Source organism: Littorina saxatilis, linkage group LG1, assembly GCF_037325665.1.
Source record: "Littorina saxatilis isolate snail1 linkage group LG1, US_GU_Lsax_2.0, whole genome shotgun sequence".
Classification (NCBI taxonomy): Eukaryota; Metazoa; Mollusca; class Gastropoda; order Littorinimorpha; family Littorinidae; genus Littorina; species Littorina saxatilis.
In genome coordinates this window covers 90,375,607-90,402,799 of record NC_090245.1, presented here as the reverse complement: position 1 = coordinate 90,402,799, position 27,193 = coordinate 90,375,607, and the positions used below count along the sequence as shown (strand labels likewise).

General features: G+C 41.1%; 1 protein-coding gene across 1 annotated transcript in view; it reads right to left on the bottom strand.

The window, feature by feature from the left end:
- Positions 1-2,091: 2,091 nt before the first annotated feature.
- LOC138983756 (chondroitin sulfate synthase 1-like) overlaps positions 2,092-27,193 on the bottom strand; it is a 75,757-nt gene continuing 50,655 nt past the window's right edge. The window contains exons 2-4 of the mRNA XM_070357073.1: positions 9,942-10,118; positions 8,772-9,011; positions 2,092-8,076 (exon numbers count right to left, since the gene is read on the bottom strand). Of these exons, the coding sequence (XP_070213174.1) occupies positions 6,904-8,076; positions 8,772-9,011; positions 9,942-10,118 (1,590 nt within the window). The 3' untranslated portion in view covers positions 2,092-6,903. The remainder of the gene's footprint in view (positions 8,077-8,771; positions 9,012-9,941; positions 10,119-27,193) is intronic.

Genomic DNA, 27,193 nt, shown 5'->3' with positions numbered 1-27,193 from the left:
ATAATTTTAATCTTATGGTTAGATTTTGATACAAAATTATGTCAAATGATGAATGAACCATGGGGAAAAAAGTTATAGAAAAAAAATATATGTAAAAAAAGATTTTATTTTTGGGTAGCGTGACTCACGCTTCCAATATTTTGTTTTCTGTTTGCTGAGAACATGTGCTTTGCCTAAAAATACTGACCAATCAAATTCATGTCACTGAGCTTATAGCCACGCCCAAGCGCTGTCCACGCTTTTTTTTAAACGCACGAAATGCACGGGATTTGAGAGGAGTTTTGCGCTTGGCATTTTCCAAATAAGGATATCCTACTATGAGTACTACGCTGGAATACTACAATGAATTTTCAAACAGCTACACTGGCTTCATCTTTCCTGATCGAAAGGGGGTGTATTGTTGATATTTGTAGATAATAGACTCTGCATTTTAATGGTCAAATGGCGATTTCAGTATAAAAATGTAGACAAGGACCTTTAAGAAAATGTTTAATCATGCCGTTGCCATCTAATTAAAACATTCTGAACAGCGCTCGTGGGTGTGTTCGTTCGTCCGCTACGGGATACGTCCAATGCATACTGCAAACATCCACCCCTCTTTCTTCAAATCTCGCTCCACCCCACGTCACAGAGAGGTATTGAAACGGGTGAAGTGTTTGCTCGACGTCCTTCACAATACAACCACCATAGCGTCATCGCTGATTGTAGGGCGCTCTTCGCCAAGTAGCTTCAAAAACGTTTGATATAAAGCCTTTATAACAAGCGGCTTTACCTTGCTATCCAATCGCTGCATGACAGGGGGAAATGGGGGGTGTAGAGAGAGAGACACAGAGAGAGAGACACAGAGAGAGAGAGAGAGAGAGAGAGAGAGAGAGAGAGAGAGAGACAGAGAGAGAGAGAGAGAGAGAGAGATAGTGAGGGGAGAGGTAGAGAGAGAGAGAGACAGACAGACAGAGAGAGGTAGAGATAGTGAGAGAGACAGACAGAGAGGTAGAGAGAGAGAGAGAGAGAGAGAGAGAGAGAGAGAGAGAGAGAGAGAGAGAGAGAGAGGTAGAGAGAGGGAGAGAGAGGAGGGGGAGAAAAGAGAAAAGGAGAAGATTATAAATACATGTAGAAGTATAGATAAACCTGATTCTGCAATCAGAGAGAGAGAGAGAGAGAGAGAGAGAGAGAGAGAGAGAGAGAGAGAGAGAGAGAGAGAGAGAGAGAGAGATGCTCAGACGTCTAAAGGTAAGTAAACACTTTGAAAAAGTTCTGAGGTTCCGAAGCATGACATGTGCCATGTACAGATTTGTTATTTCCCCAGTTACTTAGGATTTTAAGAAAACACGGCAAAAAAAGCACAGAACAGATCCATCATTTTAGAAGTATTAGAGTCTGCAGAGAGGTTTTCATTTACTACATTTCTCCCTATGCACTGTTTACACCCAAAGTTTTATTAAGATAATTCACCACATGTTAAACAAGAGTAATGGTTTGGATTTTTGCGCTTGTACACTAAAAACAAAAAAAAATGTATATATATGCAGCCGTACACATGTCACAGATTGTGAAACCTTAACATTTCAGATGAAGCCGGTTCTTCTTCTTCTTCGATGAGATGAAGCCAGTATACATCTGGATTCAAAAGTCACACACACTTCATTGGGCGGAAAGCACAGGCACTAGATACTGATTAGATTTGACACAGTTGTTTCATCAAATTATGAGACAGGAAAAATGGACACAACCAAAACTAACACACAGATGGGGTGGTTACTGTGGCCAACATATAATACAACACATTTACTACCTTTCAAGTACCTTTCATTTACTACCATTAAAATGTTAATCAGACAGATAACATTCTAGAAGAAGGGGAATGTTATATTGTGTACTATGTCACTATTGTATTGTGTACTACGTCACAAATATAACATCCCCCTTCTTCTAGAATGTTATCTGTCTGATTAACATTTTAATTCACAATATAACAACTTTTCTGTCACATAATGTTACTCTCAATAATTAAATACCACTTTCACACAATTGTTATCAGTTTGAACGCGCAGACGCACAATCACTCTACTGCCCCCCCTCCCCCCACCCCCCCACCCTCTCTATCAAACACATAAAACAAAGACACTACACACATGTACTTGTACTCACACACAAACACATGCACATATGCACACACACACACTAAATAAACCGCATATGTTATGATTATGATAACATCCATGCAAATAACCAATTACATGTATTTGATCAATTACTTCATACATATCATATATATATCAAAGTATATACAAAACAGTAATTTAAAAATCTTTTGCATAGTTCTCAATAAATGTAAAGTCATGTCAAATATTCATTGAAACAAATGTAAGAAGAGAACAATATTTTCCATTTCAGTTCACAAAATAATTCATATCAATGATCAACACTGATGAATATTTTAATGTGTTTTCACAAAGTAAAATGACCAAACAACGGAACATATACAATTCATGCACACCCAGTCACATAATACAAAGAAGCAAACAGATAAATAAGAGGAAGCTCTTGGATAAAACATTTCCAAATTCATGTTTGCAAGATACAATTACAATGAACATGCACACTTACCATAATTTTGTATTAGCAGCTAACATTCACAATGAAAATGAAAACAAAGATTCATGAAATACATGTTCACGATCAGCTGGAATATATACACAACCAATGCAAATAATTACACGGACACCAAAAATTAATTTCCCTCTTAAATCATAGTATTAGATATCATACAGAAGAAACAATTTGTTCAAACAAAATGGATCTAGAGGTACACAAATTTGTTCTAATAATACTGAACACAGGAACACATTGGATTTTTTTGTTTAGAGATAGCATCAAGTATGATATAAAGGAATATAAATTACAGATTAATTTAAAGTCAGAAAATTAAATACAGAAGGGAAAAATGAAAGAAAGACGAAACAGCTACTGATGCTGTTAATACATCAGGGACTATTAAACGTTGGGACTTTTTTTGGCAAATGCTCAGCATAATCATAAAAAAGAATGCAAAGAAAAAACAAAAAATAAATACAAAAAGACAAGTTTCCAAGGTTTCCAGTGGTAAGTTTATCCTTTTCCATCATTTTACTTATTTCTTTCTTTATTTGGTGTTTTACGTAGTTTTCAACCACGAAGGTTATATCGCGATGGAGGGAAGGGGGGGGAGATGGGATAGAGCCACTTGTCAATTGTTTCTTGTTCACAAAAGCACAAATCAAAAATTTGCTCCAGGGGCTTGCAACGTAGTACAATATATTACCTTACTGGGAGAATGCAAGTTTCCAGTACAAAGGACTTTCTTTCTTTATTTGGTGTTTAACGTCGTTTACAACCACGAAGGTTATATCGCGACGGGGAAAGGGGGGGAGATGGGATAGAGCCACTTGTTAATTGTTTCTTGTTCACAAAAGCACTAATCAAAAATTTGCTCCAGGGACTTGCAACGTAGTACAATATATTACCTTACTGGGAGAATGCAAGTTTCCAGTACAAAGGACTTAACATTTCTTACATACTACTTGACTAAAATCTTTACAAAAATTGACTATATTCTATACAAGAAACACTTAACAAGGGTAAAAGGAGAAACAGAATCCGTTAGCCGCCTCTTATGACATGCTGGGGAGCATCGGGTAAATTCTTTCTGGTCCCAACCAATATGGGACTCCCCCTAACCCGCGGGGGGTATTTTACTTATTTCAGCTAGGCATTCCCAGGTTCTTCAAGAATATTTCAATGACCTTAAAATACCATACAACTTCCATAGATGACAATTTTTAGGCTAAGCGTTTTTTTTTGTTTTTTTGCCTTTCAGAGCAGCAGTAACCAATCCAAGAGTTCTCTTCCTTTCTTTTAATTTCAATGTATCCTAAAATAGCACTCCTGAGCAATCATTTTTGGGACAGAACTGAAGGCCATCAAAAAAGAAAGAAGAAAAAGGCAGTATTTAATCAAGCATCACAATGTGTAACTTTTAGTACATGTATGCAACAACATATAAACATTATAACATAAGTGCACATTTCAAATGTCTTGAATGTAGATTCATATTAAAAGCATCGACTGTGTATGAGCAATATTGAACACAAGTTTTACACCCTGTCGAACAAAATGATCATAGGTAAAGTGTATAAGAAACCTTTTCTTATACAACTGAATGTGTTCTGAGCAACCTTTGAAGTGGTCAAGATAGAACATTTTCAGATGTGTAGAACATCACTGTCAAGGTCAACGTAAAAAGGTTAACTCAGGATTTTTGGATTTGTATCTTAACTGGTAAGCCCCATAAAAGAAATTGTTTTCCGTAACCTGCAGGCCCAAAAAATAGGGTATAGATCTGAACCTAAGTAGTTACCGGTAAGTGATTTGTTTTAATAACAAAAGCTTTTCATTGGCTGGAACTCATACCTGTTGTGTTCCTTTTATGTCAGAGAAAGGTAGATTCCCTTCTGTGAGTCTGGAAATCAAGCCTTTTTTAAATTATTTAAATTTTTATCTTTTTCTATTTGCAAGGATGAAAAAAGTCCTGGGGTCATGATAAAAAAAAGAGTCACACAGGCTACTGGGAATCTTTTTTTTTTGGTACACCTAGTTTTTGCATAGCACAGTAAAGAAGACTCTAAATAAAGGAAATGAAAGGTGTCATCATCTAGTTTTTCAAAACGAAGTGAAAGGATGTTTGATTTTTTGTAATGACATAAAAAACAGGTCTTTATTTACAAGCATTTTAAAATACTTGCATGATAGACCACAGCTATAAAAATAAGTCTCAAAGTCACAAAACAGCTGAGTAAATGTTACTTTCAATTTTGTGTAATTAGAACGAGTCTTGAGTGTGGGTGTGCCTGTGTGTATGTGCCCCCTTCCTCACAGCACCTCAGGTAGCCGTTTTGAAACATGTTTTTGATTAAAAGTGATTAAAACAGTTTGTCATTAATAAATTAAAAAAACAGAAATGCATGGGGATGTTCTGTTTTTCAGTTCCATCACTCTCAGCACAGAAACAAAAGTAAACTTGATCTTCCACTTGTTGTAAACACTATGTAAAAAATAGTATTCAAAGTCAAACAATATCAATCCAAAAATAAAAGGATTTCTTTGATCTTAGACGGTACAGTTCATTATGAAAATACTGCAAAGGCAGTGTGAAACAATGTTGAACACTACATCATAAAAAATCAGAGAACGAGAATCTTTGACAACTTGGGACTTTTGTAACCCTATTTTTCTTTTCAGAAAAGTCAATTTATGAAAGCACCATTGATTAATTTACAAACAAACATTGCAATCACGCTGTCCATGATAAGCAGTAATTGTCACAGCATGTCACAAAGATATGACATCATCCAAAATAATGATAGATCATGGAACTATTCTTTTTACACCTGTCAGTACTGTCAACACACATTCTGCGCTGCAATGGTAGAACAATGAAATGGTTGCAATGCTTGTGGAAAACTCCTGACAGTGTTAATGAGCTTGCCGAAGATCTGGTCACTTGTTACAGCCAATGGGTGTTAATTGTTATCCATCACACACATTCACTTATCATTCGGCCCCCCCCAAAAAAAGGTGTGGTTACGGTAACCCGACCTACCCTATTTTTAGGGGCCGACCCTATAACTTTTTATTACATTTGTCAAAAAAAAACCACAAAAAACGAGTGCAGAAAACGCAATGAAAGCGAAAGCGCTCGAGTCGCACACTTATTTCCCTGTCAAGTAGGTTTAATTTGTACACATTAGAAAAAAAAAAGGAAAAAAAAAAAGTGATTGCCTACCTTCCTACCCTATTTTTTTTTGCCTATGTTACCTTAACCACACCTATTTTTTTTTTTTTTGCCTTATCAATATCATACCGTGAGATTCACAACAAAGTCTGATCTTTCTTATTCTGCTGTAATCTTGTAAATTGTGATCCCCTGGGAAAATAGATGTTGATCTACTTTGACGTTTAAAGAGGCATCAGCAGTTATCTCTTTTGGTGGTGGTGTTGGCGGTGGCGGTGGAGGTGGTGGTGGCTGAGATGCCATTTCCGTCTTCTTGAGCATCAATTACCCTTGATGATATTTTTGTTCTCTTTGTATAAATGTGTATCACTGTATTGGGATCCAGTATCATCAGATACAATTGGAATTCCTAGGCTTTTACAAGTGGCGTTCATTTTTGTTGACTTCGAGCAAGCAAACATCGTTGTCCATATATACAGAATAAACTACAAACCCATGCACGTTCCTGTCTTCATGCGAATGTTAAATACACACCCACAGCAAATCAGCAATATCAAGAGTTTACACCCAATGAAACTTTTACGAACCATGATGAGGAAAATGATTATGATACCAATAACTCTCCAGTTCGTTTTTGAGCATCCAACATTTGGCGAGGCAAATGTCCTGTGAATGATAAATTAAGTGTAACAAAATATTACAAGGTGTGTTCAAAATTCTTTTGGCCAGCAACATGTAAAACGTGTATGAAAAGGCATTTCATCAAAGTAAACGTGTACACAAAAGTTTGCAATCTTCATTGTCTGAATTCAACAAGGTTCAGAATAACTGGATTTAACAGATTCATTCTCAACCACACTGACAAACAGTGCAAGCACACACAATTTCTCAGTGACACATTTGATAGAACTAGAGGGATAGCTTGTTAAAAACAAAAATTGCAATAAAAGTCATACAAAAATCTTATTCCCCACCAATTGTCAGCTACCTTTGAGGAAAAAACAACAACACAAATCCATTCCCTTCCCACACTTGAAAGAAAAGCAAAAAAAAATTAAATAAAACTAAACAGGGAAAAAGGTTTGAACGAACAACCAGACAGAGCCTCATAAGTTACCAGCCCAAAGCCAGCGTTATCTGCCGATGTTAAGCGCATGCTTCTCGTGTCTCTTCATGATGGATTGTAAAGCGTACACATCGTTGGCCAACAGAGCGTCATCACCGTAACTCTGCGCCTTGGAGTTCACGCACATCACATGCTGCGCTGGCTCCAGGTTAGGGTCACACACAATGGCGTGGAAGATGTGGTTCATTCCGGGATCCACCGCCCGGAACAGCGTCATATTGCTCTCTATAAATTTAGTGTACAGGTCTACATCCTCTTTGCCCCAGCCTTCGATGCTGAGGTCGAAACCTCCCACCGACAGCATGTCCGCACGGTACATGCACGCGATGCCGAATCCAAACTGCCGCCAGTATCCGGCAGAGGGGTGGAAGTCTTTGGGGTCTATGACACAGCCCTGGCTCTGGCTACACTCACAGTGCTGCGGCTGTTCCTGACACACAGGCTCGGGGTCATACTGGCTGAACACAATGGGGAAGTAGACCTGCTGGCCCAGCTTGGTGTTGAGACGAATCCTGACTAGCGCGTCCGACGTCCACATAATATCCACATCCACGAAGAAAAGAAGAGCGTCCGAGCGGCATCGCTGGGCACCCAGCTCCAGACCTCTTCCGCGCACAAACGCACCCTGAGCGTGCAGGATTTCTATACGGTCCGTGCCGTAGCGGCGCTGGTACCTCTGGAGGAGGTCGACCGAGCGCTGGTAGTCGCTGTCTTCACCTAAGCTGTGGTACAGCACCACCACCAGGTGAACAGCCTCTCGTCTCCTCAGACACACGTCCTCGAAGTTCTGCATGAAGCGGGTGAAGATCTTGAACCTCCCTGATAGCGGCATGATGAAATGAATGGTCTCCCTCCGCTTGTCCTGCTCCAGCCCCGTCCAGCCCTGGCGTCCGGCCACCTTCTGGAACAGGTTGAGGACGTGATCTCCGACTGACGCCTGTGGGAGGAACACTGGGTTCTCTTCCTGCATCTCGATCTCCTGGAAGCCTTGCTGCAGGTATGCGTGACGCCGGACCTGCACCGTCATCTTGCGGCCTTTGTGCTTGCGGTAGATGAGGAGAAGGTCCAGGATGAAGTCTGTACCGACGAGAGGGTTGACGCGGCGATACCCATAGAGGATCTCCTTGAAGTCGATGGTGCGACCTCGCTGCCTGGCATTGCGGTTCACCAGCTCCATCACCTGCAAGCAGTCATCAATGAGTTAATGTGCGAAAGTTTGTCTTGTGACGATCACTGACATAGTGAGAGAGAGCGAGGTAGGCAAAGGGTCATTTGACTCGCTTGTCTTGAGTTGTGAAATACATGGGGAAACAAAACGAAACATATGCAAAAGACTCGTTATTGCCTCAACTTATCTCATGCTCCACTGAATCCATTGTTGTACTAATAACAGCCTAAACATTAAAAGAACAAAAGTGAAAGATCTTTCATTCCTTCCAAAGACTCCCCCCCCTTCCCTTCCATCTAATGTTCCTACTCCACCACCCTAAAAGACACAGAGAAATTCTCTCTCTGTCTCTCTCTTCCTCTCTGACTATCTCTCTCTCTCTCTCTGTCTGTCTCTCCCTCTGACTCTCTCTCCTACCCCCCAACCCCCATTCCTTTCTATCTAGTGTTCCCCCTCCACCACCCTAAAACATACAGAAAACACAGAGACATTCTCTCTGTGTGTGTGTCTCTCTCTCTCTCTGACTCTTTCTCTCTATCTCTCTCTCTCACTTTCTCTGACTCTGTCTGTCTGTCTGTTCATGACGTACAGTTTGTCTGTCTGTCTGTCTCTCTTTGACTCTCTCTCTGTGACTCTGTGACTCTGTCTGTCTGTCTGTCTGTCTGTACATGACGTACAGTCTGTCTCTCTCTGTGACTCCAGCCTACCTGCATGACAGCATCGTCCAGTGAGCCACTGAGGGAGGCCTCCATGCCCCGCTTGGGGTTGTTGTTGAACTGAGAGAACACGGGTTTGCTGAAGAACTCCCAGGTCACCACCTCCTCTGACGTGCGAGCGACAAAGCGATTCAGCCCGGGGCTCAGACCTAGCCGCTCTCCTTCCCCTACCTCTATGGTGTACTGCATGACGTACTGGTCCACCATGTTCATCTCACGCAGCAGTTGGATCTGCACAGGTAGGTCATCAATTTAGAAAAGTGGCAGGATGACAACTGTATAATTCCTGGGACATCTCAGGTAAAAAAAAAAAACTCCTTTAAAGGCACAGTGCAGCTCACAGCCTTCGTTTTGCGTTTTTGTTGCAGCTGAGTGCATTTACAGTTCAAAAATCCTCCTATGGTAGTAAAACAAACCCAAAACTACCCAACGACGACATCTGTGAAGCTCGACAGCTTCTTGTTCACGCGAGTGCATAAATTAACCTAGTTATTACGTGGTGTTTGGTCGGAGTTCGATTCAACTGAGTGATTCCGGCCTCCATTTTGTTTTACACAAACTCATGATGACGTCTGACATAGTTTGCTAGTGATGTGTCTTTTTGTGCATGATGTGGTGATCTACCTGATCTAAATTTAGATCCAAAAATAGGTCAAGACCAGCCGGGTCCGAGTACGAAATTAATACTTCAAAAAATCGCAGTTCTTGACTCTTTGGGTGCAAGTCAATGAAACTTGGTAGTTCTTCTAACGGATAGCTGCCTGAGGTATGACTAAAAGCCCCAGGGGCTCCGTGCACCTGGATTTGACAAGTTCAGTACCTTTAATTCTTGAAGAAGATGAAGAATTAGTATTTTTCTCTGTGCCACACTTCTTAATTTGTAAAAATAACAATACACAAACAAAGAATACAAACAAGGACTACAACAACAAGAACAAGAACATGAACAACAACAAGAACAACAACAACAACAAGTGCAGTTGCACAAAATCAGATTAAGAAATTCAAGGCCTTCAAGAAGAGAGCCCTGTAAATGCAAACAAAACAAAATCCGAAATGGCAGCACTCCCATTAACTTACATGAAGGATTTTGAACAAGGTAAAAGATAACAACAAATGACATGGAGAAGAACAAGAGATTAAAAAAGCCAATGCCCTTACCCGTCGCTGCCGGAGTTTGAAGATGTTGACAGAGCGGAAGTAGTTGAAGATACGGTACTGGTAGATGGGGTCTTTGACAGGATGTAGCGTCATGGCTCTTTCCACCTCCTTGCTCTTTAGCGTCTTCTTGAAGGACCCTTTGTCCTCCTTGTAGTTTTGGTACAGAATCTGTTGCATCTGGAACACACAGAAAGTGGGAATGTTGGTCAGCTATTGGCATTTTCAACTTTGCTTTTAACTTGTATGCCCTGAAAAACCAATGAAAAGTGAATTTCAATATTCTGGTACTGGATCTGCTGCTTCTGAAAACAAATGTGTAGAAAAAGAAACCTCTTGTTGATTAAAACCTCAGATAGTTTGTGAAAATGGTTCATTCTGAACATAAATCAAATGTAAGACAGTCCTTGATATTCTGAGCAGCCCTTGAATGTAAAGTACAGTGTAACCCCCCCTTTTAAGACCTTCAAAAATCTGCGAAATTAATCAAGTCTTAAAAAATTGGGAGTCTGAAAAAGGAGGGAGTCTTAAAATCGAGGTTAATTTACAGAGGTTATGAACAGCACATCTGAAAAAGCAAGGTCTTAAAAGGGAGGAAGTCTTAAATTGGGGGTTTTTAAAAGGGGGGTTCCACTGTAAAGCAAGATATTACAGCAAAGATAAAACAGTGGTGTCAATATTGAGCACAGACTGCACTCAGGCAGAGACAGATGTAAAAGTTCATGTCAAAGTTCACTCGTAAGTCTGATAATGCCACGAAGAGGTCAATGTGGTTGGGGTTAAAACTGAAAGAACGCAAGATTTATATTTATTTATTTATATGGGAGATTTATATAGCGTTGACATTCTCTAAGCGCTTTACATATTAATTTCTGCCGTGTGAGATGGAATTTTTTACACAATATATTACGCATTCACATCGGCCAGTAAATCTCAAGCCATTACGGCGAATATTTACTTTTCACAGCCTATTATTCCAAGTCACACGGGTATTTGGTGGACATTTTTTATCTATGCCTATACATTTTTGCCAGGAAAGACCCTTTTGTCAATCGTGGGATCTTTAACGTGCACACCCCAATGTAGTGTACACGAAGGGACCTCGGTTTTTCGTCTCATCCGAAAGACTAGCACTTGAACCCACCACCTGGGGTAGGAAAGGGGAAAGAAAATTGCTTACGCCCCGACCCAGGGTCGAACTCGCAACCTCTCGCTTCCGAGGCAAGTGCACTTTACCACCCGGCCACCCTTTCCCCAGATAAAACTCTAATTGATTTTAAATAGATATAAATAACAAATGTCCACAGTCAGAATGTAGCAGCTTGAACTGCTATGACAGTGTATATATCCTGTTTGTGCAAATTCTAACTCAGAAATTTACCGAAAATGACCTGACAGTGAGTAAATAACGATACACGAGACATCACCTACCCCATGCACTCAACGGTTCACAAAAGACGCCAATATTTACTGTGCATGTTCTTCGAAAACCTGGATGTTACAACTTGTTCGCCTATTTTATGGTCTCGTCACTTAACCCATTTCTTTTATCAGCCATGAAACTTCTTCTGCAGCACATTTATTTGAACATAATCTGGTCTTATATTTACAATTAGACTTATGCAAATGCCTATTTAAACTACCGTAATTTACTATAATTTTCTCTCTTTTTCTGGAATTGAACATAAAGAACTGTGGTCAACCTTTTAAAAAGAAAAAACAACAACACAATCACACACAAAAACAGACGCCTGGTCAGGGAATAAGAGTATTTTTAAAACTAAAACTTAAAAAGAGTGCTCAGGCCCCCAAAACAATATGTTTGTTTCGAGTGACAAGGCTAAAAAAAGTAACTCTTTGATTGTAAGTTTGATTTCATTTACACAGGAGTATGTGGCTTTTTCTTGACTGAAAATCCCGCGAACAGTGTCCCCTGAATGTCGGAGAAGAGTAACTTTCCTTGCAAAGTGTGCAAAATCGAATTTTGTCCTTTTTTATACAAATATTTTTTGGAAGGGGGGAAAAAAAAATGGTTCGGGAGGAAAAATACTGACAGTCTCGGGACCGGAAAAAAACCGATTAACAAACAAACAAATTTGTTTAGCTTTATTTAATTCACACAGGGAGGAAAAAAATCCTAGATGGTAGCCCCCATCTCTGATTTTTGTCCGCGATGTAAATATATACAACTCATACTTTAAATGGGTCATTTGATCATATTGGATTCAGTTACCCATAAAGCTTGGAGAACTTTTTGCACTGTAAATGTATATCCCATCTAATCTTCTGTCAGCACTGTTGCAAAAAAACCTTTTATATGATCCCTTTTACCCAGGTCAGACATATCACCCAACTCGCTTCAAGTCACATAAATCATATATGACCTTATCCTATTGTGCAGAGGAAAAAAACCGGCATTTTTGTCCACGGTTTGTCAATCCATGTATTCATTATAACCAAACACAAAACATTTTGGAATGGATTTACAGAAAACATTCTGTTGAACAGATTTGAATGTTTTGACAACAGCACAAGAATGACACTGAATAGTCTGTAGCCAGAGCTAATAGTAATACATACGGGCAAAGCTGCAATTCGGTGCCACTATGCACAGTCAATTCAATGTCTATTGAACTAGGTGTGAAAAGTTCAGCAAAATGTGAGCCTTGCCATCGGCTTTCATCACTTTCATCACGTGTGAAGGTCAAAATGTGAGCCTTGCCATCGGTTTTCATCACTTTCATCACGTGTGAAGGTCAAAATGTGAGCCTTGCCATCGGCTTTCATCACTTTCATCACGTCTGAAGGTCAAAATGATCTATTACTCACTACTGAGTGCTAACATGTTAATAATTAAGACTGTCTCTTGATTTGTCTCTGGTAAAAAAAAGTGCTCAGGAGTAATAGATCGTGTACACTGTAAGTGTAAATCATTTTGTACGCACATGTGTGTTGCACAACAGATAACGAGAGAGAGAGAGAGAGAGAGAGAGAGAGAGAGAGAGAGAGAGAGAGAGAGAGAGAGAGAGAGAGAGAGAGAGAGAGAGAGAGAGAGAGAGACCAATTACAAACGAAATGAACCTAGATAAAAGGGGAAACGGGGAGGGAAATGCGAAATTGCATATTTCTGACTTGGAAAAGTACCACACCTACTGCCCCACCCTTATTTGATTTTTTTTGAAGGACTTAGCGTGGAAACAAGCTCTATAAAAAGCCACGGTACACAAAAAAAAATACCCGTCCCACCGTAAAGGCACCGACTAACCGACTCGCACCCGAGTCACAGCCAAGTTCTCAGGTTGTTGACATATCAGTCCGAAAGGCTTTTTAGCCAAATCTATACGGCGTCGGGTTACAAAAGAACCGGAGAAAAAGTAGTGAATGGGTTTTTGAAGGAGCTGTCTGGCTAAATTCTCAGCCATAAACAGTCGGCATTGAAGGGGAAAAACTGCCGTCTTACCTCGCAACAGAAACTCATCTAATATTTGTGCCAAGTGGTTACTTTCACGTATGGTGGTTGCAAGGCGCGGGTGAAAAAATCTTTTATAACGCCACAAGTACTCTTTTCGCAGATTCTGGGGGTAATTTAATGTGTTTGCACATACGCCAGTCAGAAACGAAGTGAACAATCAATCAATCAATGAGTCTGAACAGAAGAGGAAGAAATGAAACGACCAGAAGCAAGACAAAAAGGACGGAGAGGAGGGGTGAAAAAGGAGAGAAAGACGGATAAATGTCAGAAAAGGAACTGAGATGAAAGAAGAACAACAAGAACAAGAAAGCATGCCATAAGGAAATCAGGAAACGGAAGATGGACAAAGGCATGAGAACTACAGTTATGCATTTCACCGAAATAGACCAAGCAGTTGGACTGTTATCTACGACTTAAACAAATGAGACAATCGTCTGACAATCGTCGACAATGAAAGCAAAAGAATGGTGGGAGGGCTTGGGATGCATGACATTTCCCCCATCGGCCTTGTAGTGCCTATCCCTACATCAAAAAAGAACAAGTCGCGTAAGGCGAAATTACTACATTTAGTCAAGCTGTCGAACTCACGGAATGAACTGAACGCACTGTATTTTTTCACCAAGACAGTACAGCTTCGTCAATCCCCGCGTGAAAGAAATCGCTCACCTTCCACGTGCAAAACGTAGTGATATTGACACGCCAGATTAGCGCGGTAGCGTATTGTGCTAAGCAGGAAAGCGCGATTTTCTGTATTCTTGTTAACTTTCTGAGCTTGTTTTTTTAATGACAACTTTAATGAGCAAACTCATTAATTAATTTTTAAGCCTTCAAGCTGAAATGCAATACCAAAGTCCGGGCTTCGTCGAAGATTACTTGACCAAAATTTCAACCAATTTTGTTGAAAAATGAGAGCATGACAGTGCCGCCTCAACTTTCACGCAAAGCCGGATATGACGTTATCAAAGACATTTATCAAAAACATGAAAAAAAACGTCTGGAGGTACCATACTCAGGATCTCTCATGTCAAGTTTCATGAAGATCGGTCCAGTAGTTTTCTCTGAATCGCTCTACACACACACACACACAGACACACACACATACACCACGACCCTCGTTTCGATTCCCCCCTCTACGTTAAAACATTTAGTCAAAACTTGACTAAATGTAAAGAGGAGAAATCTCTTAGGACGTCTTTTCAGGAAGTTAAAGACAAAAGAAAACGTTCGCTGATGCAGATTTCTTGGCTGATTTTAGAAAGCGTCTCATTATTTGTTTAACTCTTTTTGTTTGTTTGTATGTTTGTTTATTTGTTTTGTTTGTTGTTGTTGTTGCTTGATTTACCTCGCCATCTCCCCCAAAAACAATTCAAAACAGGTTCGGTAGTTTATCCAAGTACAACGGATAAAACGGGTACGTGTGGACTTAAAAACGACACCTCCCGACACACTGATTGTCACTGCGTGATTGCGCCGAGAGATCATTTGAACTTTATGTAAGTTGAAGGACCGCTGAGGCGAGAAATGAAAAGAAAAGTAAGGCTTTTTGGGAGGGGTGGGGTGGGGTGGGGGGGGGGGGGTGGGACCCGTCAGTTGGGCGGGGTGACTACTTCCTGCTCTCACGGGTAGACTCCAGCCTTGAGCACAGTTATTACACCCCCGGTATAGGGGTGTGTATAGGTTTCGGTCGATGTGTTTGTGTGTTTGTGTGTTTGTGTTCGCATATAGATCTCAAGAATGAACGGACCGATCGTCACCAAACTTGGTGAACAGGTTCTATACATTCCTGAGACGGTCCTTACAACAAGAAGGGAAAAGCCCATACGACTCACATGCTTTACACATTTTTCCCACCAAAATACATGTGACCTTGACCCAAGGTCAAGGTCATCCAAGGTCATGCAACACAAAGCTGTTAATTCAAGACATAGGAAGTACAATGGTGCTTATTGGCTCTTTCTACCATGAGATATGGTCACTTTTAGTGGTTCACTACCTTATTTTGGTCACATTTCATAAGGGTCAAAGTGACCTTGACCTTGATCATATGTGACCAAATGTGTCTCATGATGAAAGCATAACATGTGCCCCACATAATTTTTAAGTTTGAAACAGTTATCTTCCATAGTTCAGGGTCAAGGTCACTTCAAAATATGTATACAATCCAACTTTGAAGAGCTCCTGTGACCTTGACCTTGAAGCAAGGTAAACCAAACTGGTATCAAAAGATGGGGCTTACTTTGCCCTATATATCATATATAGGTGAGGTATTGAATCTCAAAAACTTCAGAGAAAATGGGGAAAATGTGAAAAATAGCTGTTTTTAGGCAACATTTATGGCCCCTGCGACCTTGACCTTGAAGCAAGGTCAAGATGCTATGTATGATTTTTGGGCCCTTGTCATCATACACCATCTTGCCAAATTTGGTACTGATAGACTGAATAGTGTCCAAGAAATATCCAACGTTAAAGTTTTCCGGACGGACGGACGTCCGGACGTCCGGACGGACGGACGGACGGACGGACGGACGACTCGGGTGAGTACATAGACTCACTTTTGCTTCGCATGTGAGTCAAAAATTGGGACCAGTCAAACACACGGTTAGGGAGTTATTGGTGGATTAAGATTCTACAAGGACTTATAGAGTGACATATTAATGGTCAAAGGGAAATAACCTTCTCAGTTGGTGGCAGTGAGAATGGTTATTTCCCTTTGACCAACGGGGGTGTTTTTCCTACCTCGAAGGAATTTCTTGTTTTCTTCACTTTTATTTTGACATGTTTCGTTATTAGAATTACTATCATCGATAAAACAAACTACAACAACAACAACAAGGGGCAACAAGGCATTCATACACATGTCGGGCCCGTATTATGAAGAACTTTCATCCGGCGTCCAAGCAAATGTCCCTTTCTTTCTCTTTAAGATTAGTTTTTCCTGTTTTCAATTTTATATTTTGAACGAATGATGCTTGTGATACAGGACACACACACACTCACACTCTCACACTCTCACACACTCACACACACACACACACACACACACACACACACACACACACACACACACACACACACACACACACACACACACACGCAATCAAAAATACACAAGGCGTAAGGTTTATCATTGTCCACACAATACCAACTATGTCATTGTGACTTGAGTGCTCTTAAAAATATTCATAAACCAAAAGAAAAATCTGTCAAGTGAAACATTCTCCAGGACGGTCTAACCAGATAGGATTTTGATTTGTTTTCCAGTATTATTTGCTTTCAGTTGGTATATTACTTAAAAAGGCCAGTTACCGCGATCCCGGCTTTTCTCTTGTATCAGGGTGTAAACAAAACACACCCCAGGACCTTGTTAAATTCTGACGATTCACACCCGCTGTGCTAAGTGTTGTGAAAACAGAGGTTTAGCAGGGTGGATTTCACGCGTCTTGCCTCCACTTTAAAGCGAGGTAAGTACGCCAATGTTCGTGACCCGTGCTGCTTTCTGTGAGGACGGCAGTGACGGCATCCAGTCGGCAGTGTGCAACATGAATGAAGCGAACAGAGAAAAGGCAAACAGGAGGTGACACAAACAATGTCAATAAAGATGCCCTTCTTTGAATAACCTCACGGTTACATCATAGTGCAAAAATCATGACGGTTAGCCTGCCGTGATTAAACTGACTTTAATTAACTTATATTTTGCCTCGCCCATCTAAACGAATTTTTTTTATCTCCAGACATTTAATCAACTTACCCCCTCCCCCCCCCCCCAAAAAAAAAAAAAAAAACACACTACGACCCGAACCAAAACCAACTAGCCAAACAAAAAAACACAAAAAAAACATAAAAAGAAATACAAAAACACAACATAGAATCACACATTACGCCATACAAAGGCTTCAATGCCATACAAAATGACCGGTCTCATAAATATGGCTGGGTAACTTTACACAGTCAGTACCTCTGATAGCCGAACCAAACACTCCAGAGACTATATATCATACCGTCATACGGCCAAACAGCAATGCATGAGTGGTACAGGAGTGACTCAGCAATGGCTGTATCTTTTATCACCTACATAAATCACAGCCACGAAATACCACACGATTTCGATAACCTTCAAACAGTGTCATGATTTGTACAGATATGGGTAAATGCGGAAAAACCCACGAAGTTTTAAAGCTGAAAATGAAAGGAATTCGTTCTGGAACCAACATTGCAACAAAGTAAAATTCTTTCGAAAATAACTGAACCTTTTTCCTTCCACCCGCACGCAAGCGCGTACACACACACACACACACACACACACACCACACACACACACGCACGCACGCATGCACGCCCGTATACACACACACACACACACACACACACACACACACACACACACACACACACACACACACACACAATCAAGGTCATTAATTATCATGTTCTGACGAAATCCGCACTCCACACAATTACACCAATAATCAGGTCAATGACGATCTATAAATAGCATGCACTGAACTTTTCCCTCCCTGCCTCCTCTCACTAAGTAGGTCAATAAATACATGTATAATTTATAATCACAGACGCCACATGAAGACTTGTTGCAAGGAGAACTGAGATCTGCCAGAAAGTCGGTTAATGGGCATTTAGTCATTTGATCTGACCAGCTATCTACGTACACACGTACTTGCCTGCCAGTAAATTGGACACGATTGTGTCTTGTGTTGTGTCCGAGTCGACTTTGACTGACCAGGGCTAACTGGTACTTGACGAGGAACCATACAGGAACAATAAGCAATGTCCCTAATAGGCTGCTGCGGTCACCGAGCACGTTTAATTCATCATAACAATAAGCAAATTGCAGTCTTCAATAAATCAGAGAAATAATTAGACATCTACGAATAAATGTTCTGTTCGCTTTATGAAAGAACCGTCTGAGCGGCTCGTAGATAATGATTGTCCAGGCCTTGAAAAGAAAGACACTAATTTTTCTGCACGAGATTTTCTTTGAAACACTGATGGGTGATTTTGCAACATTGATTAGTACAAACATGTCCCACTTGAACTCTTCCCTTTGACTTCAAGCCTCGCACTTACATCCCCTGAACACACACTGAATGTGCAGGCATGCATCTTACCCTTATTCCAAAATAATGTTTGCCCCAAGTGTGATTTGCGAGTGTAGGCTACTGTCTTCTTACTTTCATAACTTTGAATAATGCCCAGGAGCCTTTTCTTTTGATTTGAGGACATTGGTCGGCAACTCCACCATCGGCTTTATTGCATTGAACCATAGATATCCTTGACCTGTCAATACACATCTATGATTGAACTAAGGTCAAAAGGGCGATATTCTTATTTTAAGAAAGGAAAAAAGAAATGGAGGAGGGTACAATTTTAAGAGGCGCAAGTACATTGAATTGGGTGTCGGTATACATGAAATCCCCATGTGGGCCGAATAACTTCATATTCTCTTCTTCTTTCGGGTGGTCTGACTTCATTGTCTACGATCTTTGACCCCGCTGCATACAGCGGGTGTGTAGGCTACACGTGTTTGACTACACAAGTCAAGTAGCATGCTTAGTGGTTGCCCGCAAAAAAAACTGTCTCCTCGACAGAATATACCTGCGCAGTTTCAGCGGCACAGACGACGCACTGCCTATCTCAGCCCGCTACACGTTGCATGAACGGAAAACAGGCCAAGTACTCGTCATAATCCCTATCGCGGCATAATCCCCATCGCAGCATAAATAATCTGCAGTGCGTCGTCGGTCCTGCTGAAGTTACATATAATTATATATGTGAGCGGAGCCCCTTACGAGTCACTTACTACGTTATCTGGGTGTTGCGGTTGTAGCTGATAACACCCGCAGTGTTACACACGTTTGTCCGACAGAGTATATCACGCCGCAGCCCTAAGTCGACAGCGCTACTCTTGTTTTCTTGTTTACAGCTGGGAATCTCCGACGAGAACAATTGTCTATATAGCTCTTGTTACAGCTGCATCAAAAGGATCGAGTAATAACTGGAGAAAAGCAATTTTCTGCCCTGCTCGAAGGAACTAGAGGGGAGGGCTGTGATGGTGTGTATATGTGGAGAGAGAGAGAGAGAGAGAGAGAGAGAGAGAGAGAGAGAGAGAGAGAGAGAGAGAGAGAGAGAGAGAGAGAGAGAGAAGTCTAAGATAAAACTCTGCCTGATATCAATTGGGCTTGGGCTAAGTCGACTTCGCGAAGCTCACTGCACGAAGCTTTGGCATTGAAAGCTTTGGCATTGAAAGCTTTGGCATTGAAAGCTTTGGCATTGAATTTTCAGTAAAGGACTTCGCGAAGTCAACTTCGGGTTCAATTAAGGAAGGCCTTTACACAGAATACGTATCCATACATCAACAAATTTGAGACCTATCCGTGCACCCCCCCCCCCCCCCCCCCCCATTTGCACGTAGAAGGCTGAAGTGACAGCACAAACGTAAAACGTATTCAACGTATTTTAACGGGGATACCAGAGGTAACAGGCCAGTCCATCTGTTCCAGAAGATCCGTTTATTCTTCCTGCATACTATTCGTTTTGCCACCTCCTGGTTTTTGTCCGTACTAATCTGTTTCCTATCCAATTAACCTTGCAGAGTACACAACTGATAGCAGGATTCCTGAACTGAATCAAATCATATCAGTTCTCGAAATGATGAACACCAATGCAATAAACCTTGATTTCTCAGACAAGCTGGACAAAAGTCCGATAACATAATACTCACTGCTTTGATACCGGTTTAAGCTTGAGACAGAGAGATCCTTACACCGAATACGCATACGCACCCAAACACATATGATCATTTTGAATTCTAACAGAATGTAAGGGAGATATCAAGGGCAACAAACCAATATTTGTATTCTAAATTACCAGTTTTCGTTTCTCCTCAACCTCAATCTCGGTCTCTTAATCTCCTCTTTCCCAAAAGGCTGCGATACCCTTGCATTCGTAGGAACAAAAGATAATACAACCCAACACAGCGCTTACCTACTTACGACTGGATTTGTGAATGTTATCAAATCTGACCTTTAAAATCTCAAAAGGATGAACAGGAAAGTCCAGTTCCCCAAAGCAATAAACCTTGACTTCTCGGGCAAATTGACCACAGCCCTGATAACACTGAATCCCTTGCTTTGATAACGGTTACAAAGCCAGGGGCGCATCCTAGCATTTGTACAGTGACCAGCTAAGAGGATGAGATAGTCACAGTTTACATTCGGGAGCACACTTGGCAACGCCAGAACGTCTGAAAATAATGAGGCAAATAGTCCTGTTTTGCCAAACGACGACAGAACGCCCTTAGAATATTGAGTAAATAGACACTGGTAATATACCAAAAGAGGCGTCAGTCCCTTTTTCCAAGTAGCTGCATGGACATTCCTAAATCCCAGGAAAAGTACAAGTCATACAGAAAGAAAATTTCAGCCTGTTTTGCCAAGTAACTGGATAATCCTGTGTAAATTAAAGGTAATACACCAAGGAAACTGTCGGTTTTGCAAAGTGACTGGACAATCTCAGACATAGCAAAGGTAATAAAACAAGTTTCATTTTTTTTCTTTTTTTTGGTTTTTACTGCTGTGATAAATCTAAACAACGAAGTGACTGTGGTAAGATGAACAAAGTTTAAAAAACCCAAAGGATTACATATACAGTATACAATTGCTGGGAAATTCGGGTCGCCTCCTCCCAGTGGAAAGCTAGCAGCAACAAGAGTCGCGTAACCAAGTTGTCTGCGTGTTTAGGTATAATCAGCCACCTGCACTTTTGGCAGAATGACCGTGGTCTTTCACGTGCCACAGTGGTGACACGGGGGTGGGACAACTGAGCCACCAGGCCTCTAGCAAGTGGTGAATATTTTGTAAAAATCCACGTTCAGGATGAGGTAGTCTTCATGTACTGAAACACAATCCCGATGGTCTAGTTCACACAATGGGAAAAACGCAACAAAAACGGTGTATGTGTAAACAGACCATAATCATAACGAAAACCATTCAGGTAACCATAAAGAACGATATCTGACTGCAATTCAAGTCAAGCCGTTTTTCGGGATTGACTCAAGTACATGTATGTTATGTTCACGAACATAAGTTCAAATGTGTAACAGAATAAGAGATCCCATTTCAGACACGTACGTAGTTATAACGGCGACATCGCATTTTTGAATTCACACACAATGGTAGCTCATATTACAGACACTAATAATGCCTGCAAAGCCATATCACTAGTTAATGGTAACTAGGAGATACACACGCGAACATTCGAACAGAACAAAACGAAACTTTCACGCCATTACACATTTATAGTTCGTGAGGTAGGAGGGGGGGAAGAGAGAGAGAGAGAGAGAGAGAGAGAGAGAGAGAGAGAGAGAGAGAGAGAGAGAGAGAGAGAGAGAGAGAGAGAGATTGATTGATTGATTAAACTTTATTACAGAAGGATGGAGATTTTAGGCGTTGCCTAGTCTTACAATCTGTCCTTGCTAACTAACATGAATACAAAACAGACATGAAAACATTATAAGAGCAAAAGAGGTTGACGGCAAAAAAAAACAAAAAAAAAACCAACCGTACATATGATAATAAATGGCATTTAAAGGCAAAGAAAAAGTTATAGTATTTGATACTATTAAATACAATAACAGCAATAGAAATATGAAATAATGGTAAGGATGATGATGTCATAACGATAATAACAATAAAAAATATTTAAAAAAAATATAAAGAAAAATAATTAAAAAAAATAAAAATAAAAAAAAAATAAAAAAATAAAAAAATAAAAAAAAGAGAGAGAGAGAGAGAGAGAGAGAGAGAGAGAGAGAGAGAGAGAGAGAGAGCGCGCAACGACTTCTTGGCTTTCACTGCACTGTGACAGCAACCTTTTGCACACAATGCATCTGGTGGAGCAATTCAGGCGGGCCGTCACGTTCCGTCGTACGTCCACAAAACATACTTCACGACATACACGAATGAAACCAATACCCCAGAGCCTAACAGACAGCAACAAATGGTGATAAGACATACTATCCTACTGTAACTCCAGTGCTGATAGTGATATATATATATATATATATATATATATATATAGCTACAGACTAACCCTTATAGCACGAGCTCGGATAGTAAGAATTTCGTCATAACTCGACTTTTTTCTGGGGCCCTGCAAACTGCTCTCTCTTTCATAGTAAATAAATTATTGATAACGCGAAGCTTCATTAAGACGAATATATTGATAACTCGATGTTATTTCACGACCCCTTGACCCCAAAACAGCCCACATATAAAGTCGAATAAATGAAGAAAATGAAAAAAATCTCACCAGAGTGACACCTGAGTAGTATTCAAATACATGTAGGCAATCAAATGCTGAATGGAAACAAACATCAGAGCCCACGCTTTTATACTGCTAACAGAGTGACACCTGAGTACTATTCAAATACGTACTGTACCACTAAGTACATGTACGCACACTGAACTGTTACTATTAATTTCGCTCAGGCTGAGCTTTTAGAGATTTTTTTCATTTTCATTTTCTTCATGGTAGTATACGTGTGTAAAAGCCTGGGCTCTGATGTTACTGTAGTTTTCATTCAGCATTTGATTGCCTACACGCTACTGCCACATCTTAACAAGGACGGAACACTTGCATCAGCCTCTCCTGCCAGAGGAGAACAGCCTTCTACCTCTGCCTCCCCTGCCACAGCTCCCCAAAGGCCAGCCACTCCTCGGCAAAGTCATTCTTGCAAATGGAAATTGGACACTCAAACCCCAGAGATCAATATTAGTTAAACGGTATTGTGACTTTGTATTGTAAATTTGGATAACTCGAATTCTTTCTAACTCGAATTAATTTCCCTGACCCCTGAAGTTCGAGTAAACGAGGTTGCACTGTATTCTGATGGACACGTGGGGGAATTCGGGGGCTGTGACTGGATGGTCTCTTCCGATCATCAAAGCATATTGCTACGGAAGTCGGCCATTTTTGCCAATATCCAAAAGCATATTGGCAATAACAAAGACGCATGGTTCCGGTTTACCCATCTGTACCACACGATGTTTCAGTCGACAACAGTATACACTGACGACTTGAAATTCTTCGCAAACTTTCGCAATCGGCTTTTCTTATCTCGTAACTCCACACTAAATACCCCACTTCCCCTCTGAAGTATTGATGTACAACCCATGGCACTAACATTCATGTAGTCGTTTAAAACTGAGGTTGAACAATTCTCTTCATGACGAGACAAGTATAAATGCCAGTCACCCAAACTGAAAACTTCGTGCCGTCTGCTCACGTTGTACGGATTAGCTGTTCTCTTCTCCTCCCCTTGTTGCATCCTAGTTCTTCAGTTGTTTTTTTCTAGTCTTCTGTTGATGTTGTGTTTTGGTCTTCTTCATAAGTAGTCTTGTTCAAAATTTAAAAAAACGCAAACTTCTTTTTGTTGTATACGAATGAACTAATAAAAAGTTGTTAAACAGCTGTGTTGTCAAATCGAGTATTTTTTTCCAAAGTCAGTGTGGCGCCTGCGCAAAACTAATGCGCATAAGAAACGGCGTCTGCTATCAAAACCTGAGATCAACGCACCGACGCAAAAACTGTCATTTTGTACGTTTGGAACAACAAATCAAGGTCAGAACAGCTATATAATCGCTATTGTATTTTCAGCGTAGCAATAGGGTCCGATATTTAGACTCGAACAAGTATAATGCGACTCGTCTTCGACTCGTCGGCATTATACTTGTCTCGTCTATAGCTGTTAATATATATACATATCTTACACACTGCATGCTTCACTGACGACCTGTTTCCAACCTTTTCACTGTGACCGAATTCCTCCTTCACTTGTGGTCCGGAACCAGGTCAAGGGAGAAAAAATAAAAATAAAGTGGGGTAGTGTTAATGGTTACCAAAACAAGTCGCGTAAGGCGAAATAACAACATTTAGTCAAGCTGTCGAACTCACAGAATGAAACTGAACGCACTGCATTTTTTCACCAAGACCGCATACTCATAGTTTCGTCAGTCCACCGCTCGTGGCAAAGGCAGTGAAATCGACAAGCCAGAATTGTGCGGTAATGGTCGCGCTGAGCAGGATAACACGCTTTTCTGTATAGATTTCTATTCTTTTTGGCGTACTGAGTTTGTTTTTAATCCAAACATATCTTATCTATATGTTTTTTGAATCAGGGACCGATAAGGAATAAGATGAAATTGTTTTTAAATCGATTTCGGAAAATTAATTTTAATCATAATTTTCATATTTTTAATTTTCAGAGCTTGTTTGTAATCCAAATATAACATATGTATATGTTTTTGGAATAAAAAAAATGACGAAGAATAAGATGAAATTGTTTTTGGATCGTTTAATAAAAAAAGTAATTTTAATCTTCTTCTTCTTCTCGTCGATCACTCAGATGGAAACGCCGGTTCTCCGCGCAAATGTTGCCGTGCGCTGTACATAGGTCGTCCAGACTGCCATAGAGCTTCCCTTGCACCGTGGTCGCCTCCGCCCAGATCTGGCTCCTGAGGCCATCGTGTAGTGGGCAAGTCTGCAGCAGGTGTTCCGTTGTCATGCTGCCTGTTTGACAAGGGCACTGGTCTGACTTGCCAATTCTGAACTTGGTGAAAAGGTGGTGGTTCATTCGGTTGTGGCCTGTCCGCAGCCTGAATATGAGGACCTGCTCAGACCTTGTGAGCAGGTGAAAGGCGTCGTTTTTGTTGTAGTGTGGGTGCTGCTGCAACCACTTTTTGTGTTGCTTGGCCTTGATGATGGTCTTGGCTTCTTTGAAGGTGGTTGATCTGTCATTCTGGTCCTTCGTAGTGCCCTCCTTTGCCAGAGTATCTGCGGCTTCGTTGCCTAGTATGTTGCAGTGAGAGGGGACCCATTGCAGCACGACTGTGTGGGCTCTGCACAGGGAGGTCAAGGCGGATGACAGGTCATTCAGTTCTTTGTCTCTGGCAGTGTCTAAGGCCTGCAGGACTGACTTTGCGTCGCTGAAGAACACAACGTTGTTGGAGGAGAGTGGACTGTGCTCAATGTGGGCTGCACCTGTCTGGGGCGCTACTGCTTCAGCCTTGAAGTTGGTGGAGTAGAGGCCGGTAGCGAGGGAGATGTGTTCTTCTTCTCGACCTCCTGGGTACTTTATGTAGATTCCGGCACCACCATTTCTGACAGCCTGGTCGGCAGATCCGTCAGTGTATACATGAGTCCATTGGCGTTGGGGGTAGGAGTTGTGGATGTGTTCAATGGTGAGAGACTTCAGTTCAGCACAGCTCTGGGAGTCTTTCTTGCCAACGCCAGGAATACTGCAGCGTATCTGGGGTCTTCCTTCATCACTCCAGCTTGGGTTTTCGATGTATTGGGGGATATCTTTGGGTTGCTGGTCCAGGATATCTTGGTGTCTCCTTTCCAACACCCTCGTCTGGTGGATGAAGCTTCCTCTCTTCAGTCTTCCTTTTGTTGGTTGGCACAGTCTGTCTTTCATGGGGTGAGTTGGCAGTCGTTTGAAATTAGCTGCCTGGGTGAGGAGTTTGGTGTCCCTTCTGTCTTCCATGGGCTCAAGGCCCATGATGTTTTCCAGCTCCTGGATAGGGGTTGACCGCATGGCGCCAGTGATGATTCTGGCCGCCTGGTTCTGCACCTTGCTGACTCTGTCAAACTTTGACTTTGTTGCTGTGCCCCATGCTGTCACTCCGTACTCAAGTACTGGTCTGACGCTGCCCACGTACATCTTCTTGAGGATTGCTGCATCTGCGCCCCACGTTGTGCCAGTTAGCTTTTTCATTAGTGCTAACCTTAGCTTGGCTCTGGCTTCGACTTTCTCTGTCTGCTGTTTCCAGGTGAGTCGCCTGTCAAAGGTCACGCCAAGGTACGTGGGGGTGTTGTCAGCCTGCAGCGTCTGTCCGCAGAGCTTGAGGTTGGCCTTCAGTTCTTTCGGGGACAGACTAAAGTAATTTTAATGACAAGTTTCCGATTTTTAATGACCAAATTCATTAATTATATTTTAAGCCACCAAGCTGAAATGCAATACCGAAGTCCGGCCTTCGTCGAAGATTGCTTGGACAAAATTTCTATCGATTTGATTGAAAAATGACGGTGTGACAGTGCCCCCTCAACTTTTACAAAAAGCAGGATATGACGTCATCAAAGGTATTTATCGAAAAAATAAAAATAAAACATTCGGGGATATCATTCCCAGGAACTCTAATGTCAAATTTCATAAAGATCGGTCCAGTAGTTTAGCCTGAATCGCTCCACACACACACACAGACACACACACACACACACACACACACACATACACACACAGACACACAGACAGACACACACAGACACAGACACAGAGACAGACAGACAGACAGACACACACACACACCATGACCCTCGTCTCGACTTGACTAAATGTAACAAGTAGTCGCGTTAGACGAAAATACAACATTTAGTCAAGCTCAGTCGAACTCACAGAATGAAACTGAACGCATTGCATTTTTTCCCGCAAGACCGTACTCGTAGCATCGTCTGTCCACCGCTCGTGGCAAAGGCAGTGAAATTAAAAATCCAGAAAAGCGCGGTAGCGGTTGCGCTGAGGAGGATAGCACGCTTTTCTATATCTCTATTCTTTTTAACTCTCTGAACGTGTTTTTAATCCAAACATATCATATCTATATATGTTTTTGGAATCAGAAACGGACAAGGAATAAGATGAAATTGTTTTCAAATGGTTTCGGAAATTTTATTTTAATCATAATTTTTATATTTGTAATTTTCAGAGGTTGTT